At 34.9% G+C, this 26774-nt stretch overlaps 1 protein-coding gene across 1 annotated transcript in view; it reads right to left on the minus strand.

Moving 5' to 3' along the window:
* The window catches only part of LOC150092621 (protein lap4-like), a 737075-nt gene that overhangs the window by 116602 nt on the left and 593699 nt on the right, over positions 1–26774 (minus strand). The window contains exon 32 of the mRNA XM_090414245.1: positions 9493–9693. Coding sequence (XP_090270371.1) covers positions 9493–9693 — 201 coding nt within the window. The remainder of the gene's footprint in view (positions 1–9492; positions 9694–26774) is intronic.

The raw sequence follows: 26774 nt of genomic DNA on the forward strand, positions 1-26774 counted from the left end.
AGAAAGCTTAAAATCGAAGACAGTCTTATTTAGCATTGTTTTCTATTCCTTCCTAAAAAACTTTCAAGTTCTTCTGATTTTGTATTTAACTGTTGTTGATTACAATTAAATCACATCTTAATACAGCATTTTATAGCTTATTTGGTATTGTATATACTTTAAGTGGTAGTGAAATTTTTCAATTTTGGTTTTGCTGGTACAAGTATTAAAAAAAGATTGAGAAGGACTGATCAATATGACAAGTAAGGGCAGACCATGTTCTAGATATTCCTTCACAAGATTAAATGAAGGAAAACAACTTTGTTGCATAGAGGCCATAAGTCTGAGACAGGGCCGCACCAACCCGAGGGTGCACCATACCTGGGTGGCAACATTGATAGGGCAGCAAGAAACAAATATCAAATATTTATTTTATGTAGATAATATCTAATTTGGATTATACAATGCAGTATAATCATTAATAGTAATAATATTCATTTCTTGATATATCCTACATCGCAAAATTTAACTAATATAATATTATTAACAACCCTTACTTTTAGATGTCATATGGAAGAAAAAGATTTTCTGTAGCAGAATATAGAAAACGAAGAGCACAGAAAGAAGAAAATGTAAAAAAATTTGCGACTCCTATTTCCAATTATTTTGCATCTACATCTTCATGTACAGAAAAATCTTCAGTTGCTCGAGAAAATTTTGAAGATTCTTCTTCTTCTGCCATGCATTTAGCTAAAAAATGATGCTTAGAAAATTCATCTTTCACTTCTGAAGCTCTCAACAGCTCACTCAGTTCACCAAAAGAAACAGGTGACAAAAGCATGTGCAATACAAGTATAACAACTGAAAACTCTCTTATGAATTCTATCCTTGAGTACGATTTTGATGATCCAGGAAAGTGGCCTTTAAAAATAACAGATAATCTCCAAATGATTCTAATAGATGTTGGACCAAAACAAATATATGATATTGATTTTCCAAAAGATGAAAAAAACAGATCATTTTCAGGAGATTATTACTATAAATGATTAAGTAATAACGAAAAGATACACAGAAATTGGTTATTGTATTCTAAATGCAAAAATTCAGTATATTCCTTGTAAACTTTTTAACGATAAAATTAATGCGTTCAATGATGTAATTGGTTATTGCGATTGGCAACATTTATCGAGAACATTAGAGTGCCATGAAAAAGTGAAGCACATATCAAATGTTACAAGTCATGGAACGATTTAAAAAAGTCATTTATAAATAATAATACAATAGATGTGGAAATGAACAATTAATAAAACTAGAAAAAAATCGTTGGAAATCGGTAATAGAAAGGATTATTTATACAGTTCAATTTTTAGCAGGACGAAATTTAGCTTTCAGTAAATCAGCCAATTCAGAGGTAATAGTAATAAACTTTTTGAAGATAGCAACAGTAATTTTTTAAAATTAATAGAAACTGTATCAAAATTCGATAATGTAATGGCAGATCATATAAGTCGAATACAAACTGATAAGAACAAAATGCCACATTATTTAGGTGAAAAAATGCAAAATGAAATAATTTCAATAATAGGAGAAAAAATAAAATCTAATATTGTTAAAATGCTAAAATTAAATAAATATTACGCTATCATTTTACACACCACTCCAAACGCATCTCACAAAAATCAATTAAGTATTGTTGTAAGATTTGTTTACCTCGATAATGAACAAGAAAATAGAAATCAGAGAACATATTTTAGGATTTTATTCAATTACTAACTCAACAGGCGAAGGTTTAACAAATTTTGTTGTAGATTTTTTGCAATCAGAAAATATAAATCTTTACGATTTATGTGCTCAAGCATATGATAACGGGGCAAACATGAAGGGAAAAAATCAGCGTCTCCAAAAGAGAATATTAGATATGAACCCGAGAGTGTTTTACGTACCATGTGCCGCTCATATGCTTAATCTAGTTGTAAATGATGCTGCAAGTGTTCCACGTGAAATAGCAAATTTTTTTTATTAATTCAGGAAATATATAATGTTTTTTCTAAATCAGCCTATCGTTGGAAAATTTTAAAAGAGGAATGCCCAAGTTTTACTGTTAAAAAAGTTTGTGATACGAGATGGTCAAGTCGCATAGACGCTATAAAAGCTTTAAGGTATAATTTAGAAAAAATATACGATGCTTTATACATTTTATATCAAGATAAATCAAGAAATAGTGACACAAGGAACTAAGCTGAATCATTATTATTAAAAATTAAATCTTTCAAATTCATATGTTCTCTTGTTATATGGCACCAAATCTTATCGAAAATTAATGTCATAAGTAATTTGATGCAAAAACCAGATGTAATTATGTCTACAATAATGAAAATGTTGATAGACCTAAAAAATTATTTAAAGGATTGTAGAACAGATGAGGCATTCAAAAATATGTTAGGGGAAGCAACCGAAATTGCAAATACAGTGGATTGTGATCCAATTTTTCCTTGTATGCCAATAGTCAGACCTCAGAAAACAAAAAGATTATTCTTGTATGAAAGTGAAGATGAAGTTATTGAATCACAAGAACAAATATTCAAAGTCAATTTTTATTTAGTTATAATTGATATAGCTATTTCAAAACTTGATGAAAGATTTACATTATTGAAAGAACATAATGATGTTTTTGAATTTTTAAATGACATTTATTTATTAAAACCAATGGAAAAAAGAAAATGAAATATTGTAAAGATTTGGAGATAACATTGACAGATGACAGATTGACAGATTCTGATATAAACTCCTTGGAATTATGCGAGGAAATAGAAAATATTTTAATCTATCTTAATCTGAATATGAACGCATTTTTGGTACTTGAGTATATATTTTCGAATGATCTTCTTAGTGTTTTCCCCAATTTCTCAATGACACTAAGAATTTATTTAACAATACCTGTGACTGTTGCAACTGGCGAAAGATCCTTTTCAAAGCTGAAAATTATAAAAAATCATCTCCGCAGTACAATGACACAGGATAGACTCAACAATTTAAGTCTTATTAGCATAGAACATCAAATTGCTACTAATTTAGATATGGAGGATATAATAATGATATAATATATATAATGCTACAAAAAAATCATGTCAAGTAAATTTTACATAAAGGCATGTGCAATTAATTTTTATTTATATTAAGAAATAATTGCTGTTCTTTTTTTTGTTTGTTTTTGAAAAAATGTTAAAAATAACTATACGAAACTATGTATTCTGTTTTTAATAAATAAGACATGTAACTTTTGGTTAGCATAAATTGTTATTTTATTTATTGTACTAAATGCTATATGCAATTTCTTTTAGTTATTTTTTTAAGGGGCAGCCGATAAAAGTTTGCACCAGGGCGGCAAATACCCTTGCTGTGCCCTGGTCTGAGACACTAATTTTAGAATCAGCATCAGCTATTGAAACACTCCTTCAACCTCAACAAATATGGCTGCATTAATCTGCCAAAGATCTGAAAGACTATCATTTTGAGACCACATTACCGCTGACTTTTCTGAATTAACTCTGTTTTTATCTGGCCCTTAGAGGATGCTTCATTAGGACATTAGTTAGTTTTCAGTAATTTTAAATTTAATGAAGTGAACTGCTTTGAATTAACACTGCAGCTCAGTATAATATTGAAGTCATACACAAGGTGCTATCCAAAAATTTCCCCACTGTTCGCAAGGAATGTCCATAGTTTGTAGTTTTGTTTGATTCTTATTATGCTTGAAGCAACTAAGGAAGCTATGAGACCAATGAATCATATCTGTTAATGTCAGATCCAGATGGTGTGTCAGTTTTGTAGGATGAAAAACCCTGCTGCCATCTCTTCATGAGACCAGCTAACTCACCTTCAGTTTAACCTTTAATCAGTTGCATGGGGTTTATTTGATAGTGTCATTCAAGTTTGATTTCTGACAAAACCAATGACAGATTTTTGTCACGATTTCGAGTAGCTGAGTTTCTTACTGCTCCTGCACCAAATCAGTTGCGTGCCTAGTCATCCGTGCAATCAGTTGCATAACCCTATGCAACTATTTACATTAGTGATTCTTGTAGACAGGCTTATACAGGCTCATTCTCAGTTACTGTGTTATAGTGCCTACATGCACGTGCCTTTTTTGTAAATTCCTTTTGAAGATGGCAACGTCACGTTGCCGAAATATCGGAAATATTTATTAAAGTGTAATTTAATTTATATTCTTATCTATGTTGTCTATTCCTTAAGTGATTTAGTATTTACATTAGTATTTTTCAAGTGTTTTTTTTTCTTGTTCTAGTCACAATGATTACATTTGTTGACACTGAGTTTGCCATTACCAAAGTAAATCAAAGCATTTTTTGAGCTGTTTTATTTATAATATTGTGATTTATGTTTATTTTTTATGCTTTCTTAGTGGATATTTATGATATCATTTTTTGCAGTATGCAAAATGGCTTCATGTAAAAACCTGACAAAGGAAAGAAACTACTGTGGAAGAAGAGGATTTGGTAGCAGGTAGTTCAGAGGATGAATTGGATGGTGAAATATTGAGTATTCATCAGAGTGAGAGTGAGCAAGAAGCGAGTGATACGGAACTACAAAGTCCAAAGCTGTAATTCTTAATTCTTCCATGCACAGTGTCCCTGAAATTGATGAAGAATGTCCTAAAAATAAGCATAAAATAATAAAATTTTATAATTCCACAAAAGGGGGTGATGATACTGTGATAAAATGTGTATGACATATAACCCTGGAAGATGCACTAAAAGATGGTCATTGACGTTGTTCTTCCATTTCTTGAATGTATCTGCAATAAATGCATATATTCTGTATAATTTTAGACTATTTAATAAGAGTTCTAAAATGAAGATGGCGACTTTCTTTAGTTGGGACTTTCTAAAGAAATTATCCATGGAATTGACAAGGTCAGTTAAAAAAAAAGCATTTAGATATTCCACAAGTACCAAGGGATGCCTGGAAAAAGTTACGAGAAAACTTGGTTATTCCAGAAGCTCCACAACAAGAACCAAGCACTTCTGGATATTCCCAGGGCCACTGTGTACTATGTCCAAGATCGAAAGATAGTAAAATAAGGTCAAAGTGCATAAAAAATGTCTGCTTTGCAATGAGCATTCTTCAGCAAGATGCAATAATTGTACAGAAAATGAAGACTGAATAAAAATGTTAATAATTAATATAAAAATAAAGTAATATTTGTTATTTCATTTTATTCACTATAATCAACCTTATAATAAATAAAAAAATTTCATTTAATAAAAAACATTTCATGAAATACTGAGAAATTAAAGAAATATAAAAACAAAGGAGGCCACATACTACACACACTAGCGATCATACTTATTCTTGAATTCATTTACACTGCTTGCATTCACAGCATCCAATGGCAATCCATTCCAATCACGCACCACGCTCTGAGAGAAAAATCTAGTGCTAATCCCCTTCTTAGCAGCCTTCATTCTCAGCTTCCAAGGATGCCTTCTTGTCCTGTCCCCACCCTCCATAAAATAAAAAATTACATCAATTGAAATCCTGTATTACTCTTTCAGAAGTTTGTAGGTCACTCATATCACCCCTCTTTCTCCTGTTTGCTAGTGTCTGCAGTCTACAAATTCTCAATCTGTCTTCACAATCAGTATTCCACAATCCAGATATGATTTTTAACAGTCTCCTTTGTACTCTCTTCAATATAGCAGAATCACAACGGAAATCAGGAGACCAGACCTGGGCACAATAATCCAAGTGTGGTCTTATAAAGGCCTTGAAAAGAGGCAAAATGACATCTTTATCTTTACATGTGAATGTTCGTTTCAGCATTACTATTATCTTTTGAATTGTATTTGCAAACTTTGCCACATGGCCCCTGAACTTCAACTTCCTATCTACTAACACTCCAAGATCCTTAGCCTCATCAGTTTCTTCTAGCATAATCCCACCAACATAATACAACATTGGATATCTAATCATGCTGAAGTGAATGACTTTACATTTACTCACATTGAGCTGATACCCATTTTCCCATGCTATAATTCCAGCCTATTCAAATCATTCTGCAACTACTGCATATCAGCAGCATTCCTGATTACCCTATCTATCTTTGCATCATCAGCAAATAGCTGAATGTCACTTGTCAAATCCTTCCCAATATCATTAATGTACAGATTGAATAACAGTGGACCAAGCACTGATCCTTGTGATATACCACTTGTTACCTTAAATCTTGCAGACTCACATTCCCCCAGTATACCACTTTTTGATATCTGTCAGTCAGCCATCCTTATCCATGATAATATTCTATAACCCAAACCCATTTTCTCCAATTTATGAAACAGTCTATCATGCTGTATTCTGTCAAAGGCCTTAGCAAAATCCAAAAGTATCACAGTGTATCCATTCCCCTTGTCTAGTTCAATGGTAACATTGTTATAGAATGTGAGCAAGTTGCTAAAACATGACCTTATCTTAGTAAACCCATGTTCTTCATTGCAAAGTAGAGATTCACTGTCAACTAATTTCTGAATGCAAGCCCTAACCAACTTTTCCAAAATCTTCACCATCCACTGAGATACTAATTGGGAGATAGTTGGACACATCGGTCTTTGCATCACCCTTGTGCAATGGAATTACCATACTTTCCTTCCATTCCTGCAGAATATTCCCTGTTCTGAGACTCATATTAAATAGCCTGGCCAAAGGAATAGCCAGTTCTGCTGAATATTCTTTTAGCACACATGCTGATATCCCACCAGTCCCTATTGCTGAATTCTTATTGAAATTGTGCAACAGTTCTAATACCTCGTCCTAATACACCTGTGTTTCTTCATCCAGTGAAGAGGTAGCAGTGAGATCAATGCTGCATTCACCAGGTTGATAGCTTATAACAAAATGGGCACTCATTAATTGAACAACCTCTTCTACACCTGTAAACCTCAAGCCATCTGGATTTAGAAGAGTTATTCTTTCATATTCATTCTTTCTTTTACTTGCATGACATATCAATAGATTTCTTGCGGATTGTCTTCAGCACGCAGAGCCAGTTTCTTTTCATACTCAAACTTTGCTTTACGTACAACAGTTGCGACTATTTTAGCGTGCTGCTTATAACGTTCATAACGGACATCATCCTTATGCAAACGGTATTCCTTCCACATTGTCCTTTTCTTACGAATCTCGTGCTTAATAAGATTACACATTCATTTGACTCCTACTCTATTTATTTTTTGAACTCTCAGGACACATTCTGATATCTCATCATTTAAGTATTGTTTAAATGCTTCCCATGCACTGTCGATATTCTTCCAATCCAGCAACCAATCCCATTCCACTGAACTCAGTATACTCCTCCGTTGGTCATAATTTCCTGCTTTGTAGTTCAGCATGTAACCTTTTCTGAATGGAACATTCATAAACTTAGTCACTTCCCAAGTGAGTACTGCATGATCACTCACCAACCGGAGGCAGAATAGTTACATCTTGAACCGAAACACCATCTGACACTATAATCAAATCTAACACTCTTTGCCCTTGAGTTCATTCTGTCACATGCTGCTTGAGGAAGTTGTCCCACAACAGCTCAATAAATGCATTTTCATTCTTCTCATGAGATTCTACTGCTACCCAATCAATATTTGGATAATTAAAGTCTCCCATTATTGTTACTCTTTTTGCACTCATCTTTTCTATTTGGTGATGCATTTCTTCTTCACTAGCAACTGATACACTGGGTCTGTAACAACACCCCACTATGTAATTGATCTTGTTAGATTCCACCTCACACCAAATGATTTCAAACTTACTGCCACATGAAATATTGTTATTAGTAGTATAACTACAATTATAGCTCTCAACTCTAACTGGATTCAAGTCATCCGATACCATTAGCAGCACACCACCTCCTCTCCATCCTTCCTAAAAATACTGTACCCTTGACACTCTATATCAGTTAGTAGGTCTGATTCTGATAGCCAGGTCTCACTAATACCTACAATCTGCGGTTGCAATATACTGACTAAGGCAACAAACTCTACCTCTTTGTTTCTGATACTACTAGCATTCGTGTACAGACATAATAATCTACCTGTTCGTTCTTTTGTATAGTCTTGTCTGCAGTCTGTTTTGTTATATAATTAGTCATAACTAATTATGCAACAAAAAAAAAAAAAGATGGAACTAATTAAGAGTTAAAAGCCTTTATAACAGTTCTTTACATCTAGATGAGATTTAACCCAGGCTTTTCCAATTATAAAGCCAATGTTACGTTATCTGTATAACTGTAACAGATGATAGCACAATTGCTGCTAATATGTACTATTGTATTCTTTCAAATAAATAATCAGCTCAGTTTTGCCTTCATAGCTTGAATCTTGTTTTTATGTAAATGATGTATACATGAAAATAGCAGTAAAGAGTTTGTATCAAGTTTCTCTTTTAACTCACAGAAAAACTACTTCAGAGACCAGTGAAATGTTGGAAACAATCATCAAAAGTCCTATCACTGCATCCAAAGAAAGTGGGTCAAGGTTCAGTTGAAATCAAGGGCATGCTGAATGTGTAATTGGACTGAAAATAGTGCATCATTTTTTGATGCACTTTCATCAATTAATGAAAGAAAAGCAATTTGAGTTATCTACATCGATTGAGAACTCTGAAGAGCTTTGAATAAAATATCAATTTGCCCCTCCTCCTCCCACAAAACATTTGTAATATTAGTAGTGTTCTTTTGTGACAGCATTGGAAAAGTAAATTTCTATACAATGCACACAATTTAATTTTCTGCTTTGCTTTCTTATAACCTTCAGATATGTTGAAACATAAGTCTGATTTCAATGTGGGAAAAAAGAAGACCTTTGTTGAATTAAACATTCCAAGAAATTAGATTCTTATGTTTAATCCTTTATCCAAGTGTGAGCAAACAAAGTTTGCACTGGAAGTAACTTCATAACTAGGCTGCTTGTATGTAGAAGCTAATGACTCCAAATTAATTGTTTTAATATCCCATAAAGCAAAACACACGTTCTTTTGAATGTGTATAACGGCATGAAATGCCATTACCCAGCTGGTTTGGACCTTTACTGAGGTCTCATTATTGGGGAGCCAGACCCAGAAGCCTAGTTGCAAAAATACTTCACGTTCAAACTTTGTTTACTCACAAACATACATAAAGGATTAAATAAGAATATTTCTTGGCAAGTTTAATTAAATTTATAACCAAGCGTAAAAAAAAAATTATCTGAATTAACTATAAAGCAAACATATGAAACCTGATTCATGTATCCCTATAAAAAACGAAGAAGACAAAAAAAAAAGAAGAAAATATACCCAGTTTATAGCTCTGAAACAAATGGAAAGAAACAAAATCGATATAGCATTAATTTGCAAAAATAATTCAGTGAAAAAGCAAAATGATTTAAGAATAGCCAATATTACTTCTTATTTTGCTGTATGCTGCTAAAAACAGGAGGGTAAAAATTGATAAAGGCATATTACCGTGCTATTTGGATGACTAACTGTATGCTTAGACATTATAATAGTGGTTGTTTTCTTTTCTTTCGTAGGCAAATGATTTCCATTAGAAGAAGAACCAGATGAATTTGAAACAGGTTGCACTAATTGTTCAGCAGCACGTACCACATCCATTACCTTTTGGTCTACTGTTTTCTCATCATGGGGTATTAAAGCATGGTTTATCTGTGAATAAGAGAAATGTACACAATTGTATATCGAGCTAAACTTTTTCTATTTCATAAAGCAATAATAATTTTCACATTATATTAATGTTTTATGTGATTAGTACTTCGACAGTGAGAGTAGACATATGTTGTCAAAACCTATAAGTTCTATATTTATTATATTTATTAATATAATGTTAAATCTGTGATGATGGTGATGATGATGGCTGATGGTGACATACACCACTCTTCCATATTCGGTACACTCCATGAGGCTGCATGCAAGATATGTCATTAAAGACAGGGGATATGTTTAGATGACAGGAAGGATTTCTATAGGATAAATGACTGATATAAGTGTTATTATTATTATTAAGAGAGACCTTCAGGGATTCGGGAACTCATTGAGGGAGACCACACACTACCTGTCATACTTCTTAAATTCATTCGCACTATTTCCACATATAACATCCAATGGCAATTGATTCCAATCACACACCACTCTATGGGGAAAAAAAAATCTAGCTCTCACACCCTTCTTAACAGAATTCATTCTCAACTTCCAATGATGCCCTCTCATTCTTTCTCCACCCTCCATAAAAGGAAAAATTCCATCTACTAAAATCCTGTATGACCCTTTCAGAAGTCATACAACTCCTGTTTGCTAGTGTCTACAGTCCACAAATTCTCAATCTATCTTCATAATCAGCAATTCCACAACCCTGACATAATTTTTAACACTTTGCACTTTCTTCTCCCCCACCTCTCTACCGTATCAGAATCACCATGAAAACCATCAGACCTGCACCCAATAGTCCAAGTGAGGTCTTATTGAGACCTTGTAAACAGGCAAAACGATTTCCTCATCTTTACATCAAGGTTCATTTCACCATTTAAATGATTCTCTGAGTTGTATTTGCAATCTGTAATATATTACCTTCGAACTTTAACTTCCTATCTACTAAAACTGCAAGATAACCTATCATAATCAGCGATCAGTTTCTTCTAGCATAATCCCACCAATATAACATGACACTAGATATCTAATCACATTGAAGTGCATGACTGCATTTACTAGCATTGAACTGACAGCCATTTTCACATGCCCACCATTCCAGACTATACATATTATACTGCATTCCTGATTAACTTGCGGACTCACATCCCCTTAAACTTTTTGATGTCAGTCAACTAGCCAGCTATCCTCTTATCCATGCCAATATTTTATAATCAAATCCCATATTCTCTAATTTATGCAACAGTCTTCCATGCTGTATTCTGTCAAAAGCCTTAGCAAAATCCAAAAGGATCATGATATATCCATTCTTCTCGTCTAACTCAATGGTAACATTATTATAGAATGCGAGCAAGTTGCTCAAATGACCTTCCCTTAGCAAATCCATGCTGTTCATTGCAAAGTAGAGATTCTCTGTCAACCCATTTCTGTATGCGAGTCCTAACAAACTTTTCCACAATCTTCACCACCACTCCAGATACTGAAAGATCGATAGTTGGATACATTCATCTTTGCACCACTTTATGCATTGGGATTACCATATATTCTTTCCATTCCTGTGGAATCTTCCTTGTTCTGAGACTCCAATTATGTAACATGGTCAAAGGAATAGACACTTTAGCTGAATACTCTTTTAGCATCCATGCTGATATCCCGTTAATCCATATTGCTGAATTCTTATTCAGTTTGTGCAACAGCTCTAGTACCTTCTCCCTATATACACGAGTTTCTTCATTCAGATGAAGAGGTAGCAGTGAGTGCAATGCTGCATACACTAGGTTGATAACAGTTATCAAAGTAGGCATTCATTAGTTGAACAATCTCTTCCGCATCTGTTACCCTCACACTTTGTGCACTCAGTAGAGTTATTCTTTCATATTCATATTTCCTTTTACTTGCAGAATAACAATAGAATTATTTTTATTAGATTATAAAATTATTATATTATAAAAGAAAGTCTGATGAACTGATTTAAATCACTGGCTATTTAGTCTATTTAATGAATGATGAAATGCATTCAGTTACAAGCATTCAGGTGGGGAAGTGGAGGATGGTGGAAAATATAAATAAAAACTGTAGCATGCAAGTCATTTGGTTGCTAAGTAAAATAATAATAATAATAATAATAAACATCTTATCCTGTGCAATCTTTTTTTTTTATGGCAAAACATTCATTTAGATTTTCCAAATGTGAAAATTGATTATTAGAATACTGATAATCAATTTTTATGCAAGTAAAATTACAAAAGTGGCATGCTAATTTAGAGGCCCGAATTCTTTCTCGCACCTAACATGTATTTTCCAACCTTATAAGTCCTATCTTTAAACTTTACCAGTAAAACATTTATTAGTTTCGTTTTAATGAAATTTCATTATGAAAGTAAAGCTATATTTGAAAGCTTTGAACAAAGACTTTCAGATATAGCTATTTCAGTCTTCTGCTTGGACACATATATCAATAAACTGATTGAACTTACAAGCCAATTTCATATAAACTGTGGGTTGAATTCAATTTAGGACTCTAATATAAATTCAAAAATAACATCACTAGCCAAATTTCTGATATGAATAATAATCACTATAGGAATTTAGGTGACATGAAAACAGGAGAAAAAGATATCCTTGAAGTATGGAGTAATTACTTTGAAAAACTGCTAAATGAAACAAGCAGTGATGACAGCACAGTGGTAAAAAACACAGACCAGGCATGCAGTCAGGAACACATGTCCATACTTGAAGTAGAAAAAGCAAGCCTGAAATGTGAAAAGGCAGCAGAAGTAGATGATATTCGACCAGAAATGCTCAAGTATGGAGATATAAAAGTCATACAGTGGCTGCACTGCATAGTTCAGAAGGCCTGGACAGAGGGACAAATTCCAGATGACTGGAGTAGAGCCCTCATAGTACCATATATAAAAAGGGAAATAAAACCGAATGTAAGAATTACAGAGGCATTTCATTACTGAGTGTTCCTGGTATCAGATTTCCACTTTATGACAAATAGTTGAGAAATCATGGGAATATAACAAAGATCTGTATTTAAGTTTTGTAGATCTGGAAAAGGCATATGACAAGGTGCCAAGATTAGAAGCTATTCCAAAAGCTACAGTTAATGGTGTTAATGGGGCATTATATCAAGCAATACTTAGTCTTCATTTGAGTTGTAAGTCAGCAGTTAGAATTGAAGGAAGTACAGGTAGATGATTTAATGTTAAATCTGGTGTCAGACAGGGATGTACATTATCCCCTCTCTTATTCATCATCTATATGGATCACATTAAAAAGAAAAGTGGTATTAAACCTGATATCAAAATTGGAGGTGTTAAACTTAGTTCTTTGCTTTATGTAGATGATGTTATACTTCTAAATAAATCTGCTACAAGTCTGCAAGATTCCCTTGACTAAATTGAATAACTGTTGTAATAGATATGGTATGAAGGTCAGCAATAAAAAGACAAAGACAATGAAAATAGGCAGAATCGTTGAACATGTCAAATGCGTTGCAAACAGAGAACCTGTGGAACAAGAAAAACATTTCAGCTACTTAGGCATGATTTTTAGTGAAGATGGTAAATTAAATATGGAAATAGACAACAGAATCAACAAAGCTGGTATAGTAGGAAGTCAACTGAATAAATTTATATGGAATAAGAGAGAAATTAGCCAAAACACTAAATTAGCTGTATACAAGACAGTGTTTAAACCAATTTTAACTTATGGATATGAGAGCTGGGTTAGAAGTAAAACACTTGACCAAAGACTAGAGACCACAGATATGAGAGTCCTGAGAAAGATTACAGGCACGGACAGATGGCATCAATGGCAATATCATATTGAAAACGAGGATATTAGGAAAGAACTTGACATTGTCAGCATCCAGGAATGCGTTAGCAGAGCTAATCTCAGGTGGTGTTGTCACTTAAGCAGAATGGGAGAGGAAAGATTAGCAAAACAAGTGTTCTCTGCAAGGTTGGCAGGAAAAAGACCCAGAGGAAGACCAAGATATAGGTGGATTGATACAATAAAAAGTGCCTTAGAAGAGAAATATAAGACTTGATAAAACTGGACTCTTGACATTTAACAGACTGATTTGTAGGAAAATTGTAGATAGGAAGTTAGTAATGATGTAAATTTTTCATGTAGTACACTATTATATCCTGTACACCTCTTGAGGGTATATATCAGGAATTTGATGATGATGATGAGAAATTTAGGAATTTGTTTAATGGTATATCACAGTGAAATTCATTGGAAAATAAAAATTTCATGTCATGAACTGATACTAATTTTATGACACTGGTTTACCAGAAATTGTCGCAGTTTTAAGTATTATCCCAGCAATGGTCTCTCTCTCTCTCTCACACACACATTTATTGTGATTTGGGATTTATCAATATAGAATACTATTCCAACCAAGATTAAATTCAACATCCTCTCTTTGTTTTCAAAATTTTAAAACCTTACATTTCACAACATTGAACTGTATTCTCACTCCTGTGCCCATTCACTCAGTCTATTCAAGTATCCTTGTAAGGCCATAACATTCGCTCTACTCCTCATAATTCATCCCAACTTTGCATCATCTGTAAACAACTGAATATTCCCATTCAAATCTTCCCTAATATAATTAACATATAGGATAAACAGCAATATCCCTAAAACAGATCGCTGAAGCACACCACTCCTCCATACACACAACTTGCTCACATCTATCAGACATCCAATCCCTCAATTGCATCTGCTCTAGTTTGGCTATCAACTTAATCTATCAAAAGCTTTTGCAAGTATCTGAGTATACTACTGTGTATCCATCTCCCTCATCAAATGCAGCTGTCAACTTATTGTAATAAATAAGTACATTACTAAAACATGACCTCCCCTTAGAAAATCCATGCTGTCAATCAAAGATAATACCACTGTTCTCAATGTAATTCTAGATCCTGGTTCTCACCAGCTTCTCCAACACTTTAACCACAACAACTCATACAGTTGATGCATAGATTGGCCTATAATTTTACTCTTGAGAGACACTTGTGATATGCATCATATTATGATGAATGCCCCATACACTCCTCAATTCCCTATATACCTCTTGCTCACTCACAGTCAGTTTCTTCTTCTCATTATCCATTGCGCTCTAACTCTCCATAATATTACATTCACAAGGATGAAAGATCTTTATGACTTGCTCATTAAATATCTCAACTATATCCTACACAGCAGTTGTCCTTATACATACATTTTTTGCAATCAATGTGATCCTATCATAATCTTTTATTTTATTATTTTTATTTTTTTACTGGCTACATATTGAAAGAATTCCCCCCTATAGTTTCCCCCCTCCCCTCCAATAGCTAACTGCTGCTCATACTCAACTGCCACCCAACTCCTCATTACTACTTTTACTGAGTCACCCCCCCCCCCCTTGTCTGTTCTTTGTATTCCTGATGGAGTTGATTAATATTATCATCCAACTTATTTTACCTCCATAATGCCTTCTTTCTCTGTATTGTATGCTTAATCTCTTCATTTATCCATTTCATACCAACTTTATTTAACCGTATGACCCTTGGAATACACTTAAACATTTCGTCTATTAGATTATTCTTAAATAGCACCCAAGCAGCAATGATCTCCATTCCACCCAATTCCTCATTCCCTGCTACAGATGCAAGCTGTCATCTGAGTTTCTCATAATCGCCAGCCTTGTAGTTCCACATACACCTTTTCCTCACAAAGTCCTCACATAGCTGGTAACCACCCACCAACTGAAGAGACAGATGTGACAGGGCATTTATAATGACATCCTCTGATGAGATGATCAAATCCAAAATCCTCAATTCTCACGTGTTCTCTGTTACATTCTCTCTGTCTGAGACAGATATCCCTGAAAAACAGAAGTTAATTTTCTTTAGTTCCGGTTGTTATCTCGTCATCCCAATCTATATTATCAATTAAAATTACCCATAATGATCACCCTTTTCTATATGCTTGGCTAATTTGCTTATACATTTCTTGGTCACTACCCTCCACATTACCAGGTTTATAGCAACATCCAACTAAGTATTTCATTCTAATCACCTCTGTTTCACCGCATACCACCTCAAAACTACTGTCAACACATCTCTACTTTTTATGGACATAACTCTCTTTCTATTATCAGTGGCACTCCACCTCCCTTTTTACCTTTTCTAACTTCATGAAAAACATCATCCCATTAGATCTGTATTCCTGCCAGGATGTCATCCTCATCCAACCATGTCTCACTTATTCCAACAATTTTTGGGTGAATAAATTAAATCAATGCAACCATTTTCTTTTTCCCTGTTTCTGATACTTCTAGCCATTTGTATACAAACATAACAGTTCATTCCTGGATCTATAACAAGTTTCACTGATTCCACTTATTAGATGTGATTTCTCCATACCTTCCTTGAGCCATTTCATTTTCTCCTTATTCATCCCAAAATCTTCTTCAAATCCTATGTTCTCCTTACATCCCAGGCCATCTCATTACCTTCTTGTCTACAACTTACTTCCTGTTCAAGCATTAACCTTTCTTTATTAATAAATTAATAAAGGAGATGCAAATGCAACATAAAATAAGTACGATGGACATAGCATGAACTAACCTTACAATCTTCATAGATAAACTAGCAGACTGAGAGTTAGAAATACTCTATAGCACATGATAAGCTGATATTTAAGTTGCAGCACATGCGTTTGGATGTCAGGTTGATCAACTAGATTCAGGATTGGCTGTCCGATAGGTATCAGAGAGTTGTGTATGATGGGGCAGTTTCAAGGAAGCAGAGGGTTACAAGTGGGGTCCCACAGGGCTCAGTACTGGGACCTATATCAATGGCATTGTCAGTGGATTGCAGAGGGATATTCAGATGTTTGCAGATGATGTGAAGCTGGGAAGGGTTATTAGTAATAGTGCAGATGTGGTACTCCTGCAAGAGGATTTGAATAAGCTAGACAGATGAGCAAATGAATGGGGATGTCAGTTTAATGCACCAAAATGTAAGGTTTCGAGGTTTGGGACACATCGATGGGATGCTGCATATTCTATTGGAGGAGCTATACCAGAGGAAGTAAGGGAGACAAGAGATCTGGGGTTGATGATTGATAGAAACTGAAAAAATCAATGGACATATTGCAAAGGTGGTGAAGGTAACACAGAGGATTTATGCAATACTGAGAAAGATGCTGACCTGCAGAGATAAAAGAGTTATCATTCCATTGTATAAGACCCTGATCAGACCACACTTTAGACTACTGTTCTCAGATTTGGTCCCCAGGATTTGAAGGGGACAAATTAACTGTGGAAAGGGTACAAAAGCAGATAACAAAGACAGTTTCAGGACTGTATAATGTTAGTTATGAGGATCGGCTGAGGGAATGTAGACTGCAGAGTTTGGTGGATAGAAGAAGAAGAGGTGATATCATTGAGACTTTTAAACTGTTGAGAGGTGGTTACAGGGTTGACACTGGGAAGTTCTTTTGCTTAGTTGAACAGCGGGAAGGAGTGATGACAAGGGGCCATCCCTGGAAGTTACGAAAGGAAACCATGAGCAAGAGGGTGAGGAGTGGTTTCTTTGCATGGAGGGTGGTTGAACCGTGGAATGAATTGCCTGATGGAGTGGTGAGAGTGAGAACGATCAATGAGTTTAAGGAGTGGTATGATAGACTTCGTGTTTCCTAGGATGGACTTCCCACGATGAGTCTTGATAGACTTGTGTTTCCTACGAAGGACCTCCAGCGACAAGTCTTTTGACTCCTTGGAGGCCTAAATAATAATAATAATTTTTGAGAATATCTTTAGATGGAAGATGATTTCATTACTAGGTATTAGACTACCAACTTATTTACTGGACATTTTTAAAACCAGAATGGCTCGAAAAAGGTCCATGTTTAGTCTCTAGAGCAGTGACGGCTCATACATAAGAACTGCGAGCGACACTGTTGTACCCCAAGGAAAAATTGAAAATATTAAATTTTGTTTGTGTTTATAAATAATAACAATGCTTACAACATTATATAAATGCAATACAGAATGTTAAAGGTTACAGCTTATGTTTTAACATTGATCGAATAGTTAATAATTGGAATTGTTCGATTAACGCTTTAGATTACGAAACAAATGCACTGTGATCTAACACAGTGTCGGAATTATCACATTCGGCCAATTGCAGTTAGACTCGGCAATGTTCGTTTGCACTTCTCATTGCACGTTACAAGTGATTCTGACACTGCTCGTTTAGGCAGTGTATCATATGCTTGAGTGCGTTATTTCTGTGACAGAAAACTTTTATAATTGGTGCATTCACCCTCACCGTTCGCGGTGAGGGTGAACTATTTTTTTATAAATCTTATTTTATTTTGTTAAAATAACATATAATTATTTATTTATTATAGATACAAGGCTGAATTATGATGAGTGTCACTGTTGAAAATATGAAAAGAATTATATATTTTCAATTATCGTTACACGAAACAAATGCACTGCGATCTAACACAGTGTGAGAACTATCGCACCAATTGATAGACTCGCTGATATTCGTTTACACTTGTCATTGCATGCTACAAGTGATGCCGACACTGCTCATTTGGGCAGGGTATCGTATGCTTGTGTGCGTTATTTCTGTGAGATATGAAACTTTTATTATTGGTGTTTGTTCGTGGTGAGGGTGAAATATTTTTAATAAAGCAATATTTTAATATGTAAATTTATTTATTAATAAATTGATTACTGATTAGGAAAAAAATAATTTTTAATTTTTTATTTTTTTTATATACAGCCCCTCCCCCCCACTTAAAATTTTCACTGGCCACCATTGCTCTAGAGTAAGGTTTCTTGATTATTTTCCATAGGGGGATGGAAGTTTTGCATTAAGAAATAAATAAATGAAAAATCTACATTATCATTAACCATGCTGCCAGATACAACTTGTGTAGACATTAACCAAAACACATGTGAAATACATGATAGTGTTAAAATGCATAAATATAAAGTGAAAGTCATCAATTACTTCCATTAAAATGTGATAGTTCCTTCCGAGTCATAAGAAGACGTTCATAAGAAGAACCGCGCTTTGGACACTCCTTGGTCTGCCAGTTGGGACTGGCAGACCACGCTTTGGACACTCCTTCACACAGGATTAGATGGAGGAAAATGAATGTGCTATTTAGGAGTCATTATAGATCCGAAAGATTATTTTTTGAGTCAGCAATGGTTTGAAGAATTCTCCCAACCTTAACAAATATGGTTGTATTAATTTGCCAAAAATTTGGGAGACGGTTATCCTAAGAAAAACTCCTGGATAACTGCTTCTTTTTTTTTTTTTTTTTTTCGTTAGAGGATGCCAAAAAATAGGACTTTAGATCTTTTGCAATTATATTGTTTCACTCACTGTCGCGCTTACAAGTGTGTTGTGCTCTGATGATGCTGAGCTGAAAATCAGCAAAATATAAGAGTTAATAAAACATCTTTGTTGATAAAAGTGTTTGTGGTGTTGTTAATACCATGAAAAATAAGTCATGAATAACCATCAACACCTAAGCTTATCTGTTAGACCTAGTCTGAAAGAAAATTCAAAGAAGCTTGTGAAATGCTGACACATCATCCAAATCTGAACAAGAATGATGGATTAATTATTCCAAGAATTTGAAGGACCCATCTTTAACCCATATAGCATCCAGAACAACCCCAAACAGAAAAAAATCTTAATACAAGAGGACTTCAGAAATTGTTTAATGTAGTTTTTTTTTCCACCAAAGGTCAGGCTAGGGTAAACAATTAACCAATATTTAGATTCATCTTATTTTTGTATAGTATAGTATAGTATCATGTAGCTTAAACCTATACATGTATGTTTTCTTGATGATGATCTCAATACAGAAGTTGAAACATTAAATATTACTTTTTTAATGTTAAGTAAAGTAATTATTCTAACACATGTGTTGTCTCCATAAATTCTTCACTATGAAAGGAGACTAATAAGTTATTGAGTATAGGAAATGCATGGTTCCTTACACAGTTTGCAAAGTAGTTTTTGTTCTAACTTACACAAACATATGAAAATAAATTAATACAATACATTTTTATATTGTATTATTTTATCATATAATTATATTTTGTAATTAACAGCAGAACAAAACAGGAAAGCAACTTCCATGATGTAATAGCAGAATTTTATTTTTTCATCAGAGGGGAAAAACCTGATCACTGATAAGAAGAGGGAATGGTGTCAATAACTTTTTGATTTTGCCTAATTATGTTAATTATGCTTAACTGACAGTGAATTTTTAGGCACATTTTGCAAATTATAGACGCCAATTGATTTTTAAGTTATTCAAAGACTCTGGCTTGGATTTTTTTTCATCGAAATTAAGGTTTGAAATTTTTACAAAAATTTGTGGTGCCACTACAGATTTTGTTTCCATCACCCTGTTTGCAATGGTATAAAGGGACAAAATATATGTCAAAATTATATATTGCAATAATTACATTATTGGCTGGCTGAAACATAAAATTTAAGACACTCAGGATATTCACAACAAGACATTCATATGGGATAATGATCATGTAGATTTTTTTAAAATTATTTTTTAATGCAAAGTGAACATCCCACCTATGGAAAATAATTAAGAAACCTTACTCTAGAGACTTAACATGAAACTTTTTGGAGCCAGAATAGCTCAAAAAATAAACAGTAAATAAGCTGATGGTCTATGAATGGAATTTAGTGAAACTTTGTATTTACAATATGCATTAAATTTTGTAAAATTGTCTTAGTTTTCAATTCAAGTGTATAATAAATGGCAAAGACAAACATATATGCCTAGAGTGGAAGCTAGAAAGAGGTACAACATGTCAAATGGTTTTAATCGAAGCATTTTTATTGGCACAATTTCTCAAAACCATTTGAACCAACATTAATAATTCTCCATTAATTGAATGGAATTTAATGAAACTTCGTATTTACAATGTGCATTAAATTTCGTAAAATTGTTTCTCCTTTCTTTCATGCTTACACGGTGATCAGAATACATTTTTAAAAAATTATGGAGACAACTACCGTGTTATAAAGTAAAACTTTAGTTTAATATAAACCAAAATCGACACTCAACGTTTCAACCTTCATATCAAGGTCATCATCTGGAGCATACACAATATATATACAGAGAAACAAGCTGCACTACAATCTAGATGGTTTGCTAAAGTTACTGACCAACTGTTACTACAATTATTGGCCTGACAACTGCTTAAAAAAAAAAAAAAAAACCTTTACTACATCAAAGCTAGAGGAAATGTAGACAGCATTCCCTCTAGTATTCCCTATTATTTTTATCTATTAGGTTACAAAACTAAGAATTGGGCTGGAGAGCAACATGTTTATATATATACAGGGTGATCGTAAATTAACTTTTCCTCTTTGGAGATATCTGTAGCTAAAACTAATATATATACGGAATGAGACCACATTTTATATTGAGACTTTTGAAGGCATGGGGAGATGAATTCCAAGAAAAAAAAGATTTAGTACCAAAAGTCGCTGGCAGGGGAAATTTTGGTGCTGGTAGAGCCGAAAGCAGTAAATGCATTATTTACTGCAATATTTGCAGTAAATGCAGGTAAAAAGGATTATGCAAATTTTACTGTGCGTACATGACAGCAGCACCACCAATTCCACTTAAAAAGGGATTGAAAACGTTCAGGCAGTTATTCGAATGATAGACAAACTGTGCTCAATATGCGTCCTACCTTGCCTCAGCATGCTATACTTGTTAAGTTGTTTTATTTTAAATAGTGCAATGCCGTAGCAGCCCTTCAAGAATTTAGAAGGCTTCATAACCTGCGTACAGATCCTATGTCAGCTGTAGCACTGAGAGCTATGATTAAGAAGTTTGAAGAAACTGGATCACTAAGAGTTAGACCTGGCAGAGGACGGAAAGCAGTGCAAGAAGAGACAGTAACAGACGTTGCTACTGCAGTGTTCGATGATACAGGGATCAGTACTGGTCCAAGCACTCGTGACATAGCTCACAAACTTGATATGGCTTATGGTACAGTCTGGAAAATCTTATGGAAAATGTTTCACTTCTATCCGTATAAGTTCAGTCGTGTGCAAGTACTAACTACCGCAGATTATGAAAAGCGCATGACCTTCGCACTAACGTTTCTTGCCCGAATGGAGGTTGACAATAACTGGCCTTGGAGAATACTGTGGGGTGATGAGGCTCATTTTTATCTGAATGGGTCAGTCAACACTCACAACTGCAGAATTTGGGCATCTGAACATCCCCAAGCGTTCCAGCAAGTACTACCGCATTCTCCAAAAGTAACCATGTGGTGTGGTATGGTGTGGTTTCACAGTCGATTTCATAATAGGACCATACTTTTTTGAGCGTATTACCCCTACAGGTCTTATAACCTGCTCTATTATTGGAGAGATTTATCGACGAATGCTGGAAAATTTTGTCATTCCTGCATTGCAGCAAAGACAATGTTTGGACTCCATAATTTTTATGCAGGATGGAGCACGGCCACACATTGAACTTTCAGTACAGTGCCTTTTACGCCAGCATTTCAGTAATGAAAGGGTTATCAGTCAGTTCTTTCCGATGGCATGGCCGCATCAATTCCCAGACATCACTCCATGTGACTTTTGGCTGTGGGTGTATTTGAAATCCGTTGAGTATGTTGGTGGCATTCCCAACTTGCATGTCTTGAAAGAGAACATAAAACAGGCTGTTATGAACATTCAATCTGACTCCTTACGCTCAGCTGTAGAGCATGTCGCACAACGGATGCAATTTGTTGTACACAAGAAAGGTCAGCACATTGAAAATCGTGTATGTAGTCCAGGGGACCCTGATTCTGATGAATAAAACATTATATCCTGTGAGTTCAATCACTACATTAATTTCTGTGTCTCTTGCAAGTTGTTGTTTTAGTTTAATTATTATTATTCTTATTATCATTGTAACACGCCACATATCCAGCTGAAATGAGTGACGCGAGTGTTGCTTACACTATCGAAATGTTATTATTCCATTTTATCTGCCATTAATGTAATTATGGCTCTGCCAGCACCAACATTTTCCCTATCAGCGACTTTTGGTACTAAATCTTTTTTTCACAGAAATCATCTCTCCATGCCTTCAAAAGTCTCAATATAAAATTTGGTCTCATTCCGTTTATTGGTTTAAGTTACAGATGCCTCCAAAGAGGGAAAGTTATTTTATGGCCACCCTGTATGTATATATATTTATAAGTTTTTTAACAGTGTCTGACGGCCAAGAAGTGATGGACTTAAGTAATTTCTCAGTTTTTTTTCTTTATTCTGTTAGTTGGATTATAGTTTATGAGCTGATAGGTGGTGTTATTGGAGACTAGCAGATTTATCTGATGGATGTAAGTTGACCTGTCAAGGACGACACTGGCAAGAGTACTGATACAAGACTGGAAAATGTAAATATCGGTGATAATATTGAAAGTGCAGTGGTGGAAGTTCAGGAGAATGTAGAAGACCTGAATGAAGAAACTCAAATTCAAAGGCTGCAAAAACAGCAAAAGAGTAGTTGAGCTGAGAACAGAAAAAAACAATAGGTCCCAAGCCAAAACGAAAACTGTAAGAATAAGCAAGAGAAAGAGCATAAGCAGATAATTTTTGCAGTGATTCTATAAAAAGGAACGTGCTATAAAATCTTGTTTCCCCAGGTGCAAAAATTAATAGGTTTGGCTGGAATCAATGGCCTGAGAGGTGAGAAGTACTGTATGAGGGAGAATGTGAAAGTTATTATTATTATCGAAGATCTCCAGGGAATCAAGAACTCATCGAGGGAGGCTATACATCACCCAGATCAGTTGTCATACCTTCCCTTGAATTCATTCACACTAGATGCACTCAACCCCTAAAGGCAAACCATCCCACTAGCTCACTGCTTTGTGAGAGAAAAACCTAGCTCTTACCCCTTTCTTGCCTGTGAACAAACTTAACTTCCATGGATGTTCTTGTGTTCTTTTCTCATCTTCCATATAACGAAAAATTTCATCAGACACTATCCTATAATACCCATTCAAAAGTTTATAGACCTATATCATATCACCCCTCTTTCTCTTGTTAACCAGTCTGTAATCCACATAAAATCGCAATCTGTTCTCATAATCTAAATCCCATAATCTGGATATTATCTTTGCAACTCCCTTTTGCAGCCATTCCACAGCCTATTTATCCCCTTGGAATCTGGGAGACCAAATCTTCTTTGGTGCATCAATCCGAAAATTGGTAAATATAGCAGCACATCACAAATATGTGCACAATAATCCAGGTGTGGTCTTATCAAAGCCTTATAAAGAGGCAAAATGATTTCCTTATCCTTACATGTCAAGGTTCGCTTCAACATTGCATTATCCTCTGAGTTGTATTTTCAAATGTTGCTATGTAACCTTTGGACTTCAAATTCCTATCCACTAATATGCCAAGATCCCTTGCCGCCTCAGTTTCTTGTAGCATAACCTTGCTAATATAATATGCAGCTGGAAATCTAATAATGCCAAAGTGCATAACTATACACTTACAAACATTAAACTAATAGCCATTTTCGTTTGGCCAAATTTCAGTCTATTCAACTCATTTTGAAAGTTCTGAACATCAGAAGTATCTCTGATTGCCCTGACTATCTTCGCATCGCTGGTAAACAATTGCACATCTGATATTAGACCCTGCCTGATGTCATTAATGTATAGATTGAACAATAATGGCCAAAGGACTGAACCCTGAGATACACCACTGGTCACCTTAAATCTGGCAGATTCACACCCACTGTATATACCACTTTTTGATATCTGTCTGTCAACCACCTCTGATTCAAGTCAAGAGTTTATATTCCAATCCCATATTCTCCAGTTTATGCAAAAGCTTTTTCATGTGGTATCCTATCAAATGCCTTAGAAAAATCCAACATTATCATAGCATATCCATTCCCCTTATCCAACTCGGCCATAACATTTTTATAAAATATTAGCAAATTGCTATACCATAACCTTACTTTAGTAAACCCATGCTGTTCCTTGCAGAGTATAGCTTGTTTGTCTACCCCATTTCTGTATGCGAGTTCTTATCAACTTCTCTAAAATCTTCCCTACCACACCAGAGTTACTGATAGGTTGGTAATTAGACACATCAGTTTTTGAACCACCTTAGCACAACTGGAACCATCATACATTCCTTCTTCCTGTGGTATCATTCCTGAGCTGACTCAATTTATACAAACAAGTGAAAGGCCTAGCCAATTTGGCTGAAGATTCCTTTAGCAAACGTGCTGATATTTCATTTGTCCCTATTGACAAATTCTTATTCAGGTTATGCAAGAACTCTTCAGCCTCATTTTCATGAACCTCTAACTCTTCATCCAATGTAGCGGTAGTGCTGTGTACCATGTTACATACACCTGGTTGATATATCTCAACCAAGTGGACACCCATTAATTGAACAATCTCATTAGCTTCCGACACTCGAGTGCCATCTGCATTCAATAAAGTTATTCTTTCACACTCTTTCTTTCTTTTGCTGGCAGAATAACGATAAAATTTTTTGAATCACCTTTAGCTTAAATGGCCAATTTCTTTTCATACTCCAATTTAGCTTTCCGCACAATACTCGTTATTTTTCTGGTTCAAACTTTATATATTTCATAACTCCTCTTACTCTTATTCTCACGATATTCTTTCCACATCATCTTCTTATTATGGATCTCTTCCTTAAAAAGGTTGCACAACCATTTCACTCCCAACCTATTTATTCTTTGAACACTAGGGATACTTTCAGATACCATCTCATTTAAGCACATTTTCAAAGTTTCCCATACCTGACATTTTATCATTTGACATTTTAGATGACATGGCATCAGTAACTGATATCATGGTACCAAAGATGGTCTTCTCCTAACTTGATCATAATTTCCAGTTATGTAGTCAAGCATATAACCTTCTAATCGGAGCATCAATAGAATTAGATACTTCCAAGAAAGCACAGCATGATCACTGTCATCAACTGGTGATAAAATAGCCATATTCTTGAAAGAGACTCCTGACGCTATGAGCAAATCCAACACTCTTTGACATCGAGTTCCTTCTTCTACATGCTGCTTGAGAAAGTTGTCTTGCAACATTTCGATAAATTCCTCTTCTATCCAATCAATGTTTGGAAAAGTCATCCATAATGGTCACTTGTTTGGTACCCATAAGGCTAAATTGGCAATTTATTTCTTTGTCACCTGCAACTGAGCCGCCAGCAAACCCCCCCCCCCCATATATTGCATTCTGTTAACTTCCACTTCACACCAGATAGACTCAAACTCACTGCTACATGGAACATTGTTACTATCATTGCTATTATCACTCTGAGACAGCATGGATTTGTTAACTAGAGGAAGTGGAAGAGGCAAGGAATCTGGAGGAGATGATTCACAGAAGCCTGAAATTCAGGAAACATATTGCAAAAGTGGTGAAGGTAACCTAGAGGACTGCTGAAATACTGAGAAAAATGCAGACCAGCAGAGATAAAAGAATTGTCATTCCATTGTATAAAGCCCTGATCATACCACATCTGGACTATTGTGCTCAAATTTGGTCCCCAAGATTTGAAGGGAGATAACTTAAGCATGGAAAGAGTGCAGAGGCAGATAAAGATGATATCAGGGATGTACAATGTTAGTTATAAGAACAGACTGAGGAAATGTGGACTGCAAAGTTTGGAAGAAGGAGAGGTGATATGATTCAGACATTCAAACCATTGAGAGGTTGTTACTCGGTTAACACTAGGGAGTTTTTACGTTCTGTGGAACAAGGAAGGAGCTAGGACAAGGAGTCATCCCTGGAAGTTGTGAAAGGAAGTCATGAGCAAGAGGGTGATGAGTGGTTTCTTTGCATAGAGGTGGTTAAACTGTAAAATGCATTGCCTGATAGAGTGGCGAGATAACGAATGGTGAATGAGTTCAAGGAGTTATGAGAGACTGCGTTTTCTAGGGGAGACCTCACACGATGAATCTTATGACTCCATGGAGGTCCTGAA

Source organism: Typopeltis vanoorti, chromosome 25, assembly GCF_054136105.1.
Source record: "Typopeltis vanoorti isolate ZY-2024b chromosome 25, IOZ_Tvanoo_1.0, whole genome shotgun sequence".
NCBI classification, from domain to species: Eukaryota; Metazoa; Arthropoda; class Arachnida; order Uropygi; family Thelyphonidae; genus Typopeltis; species Typopeltis vanoorti.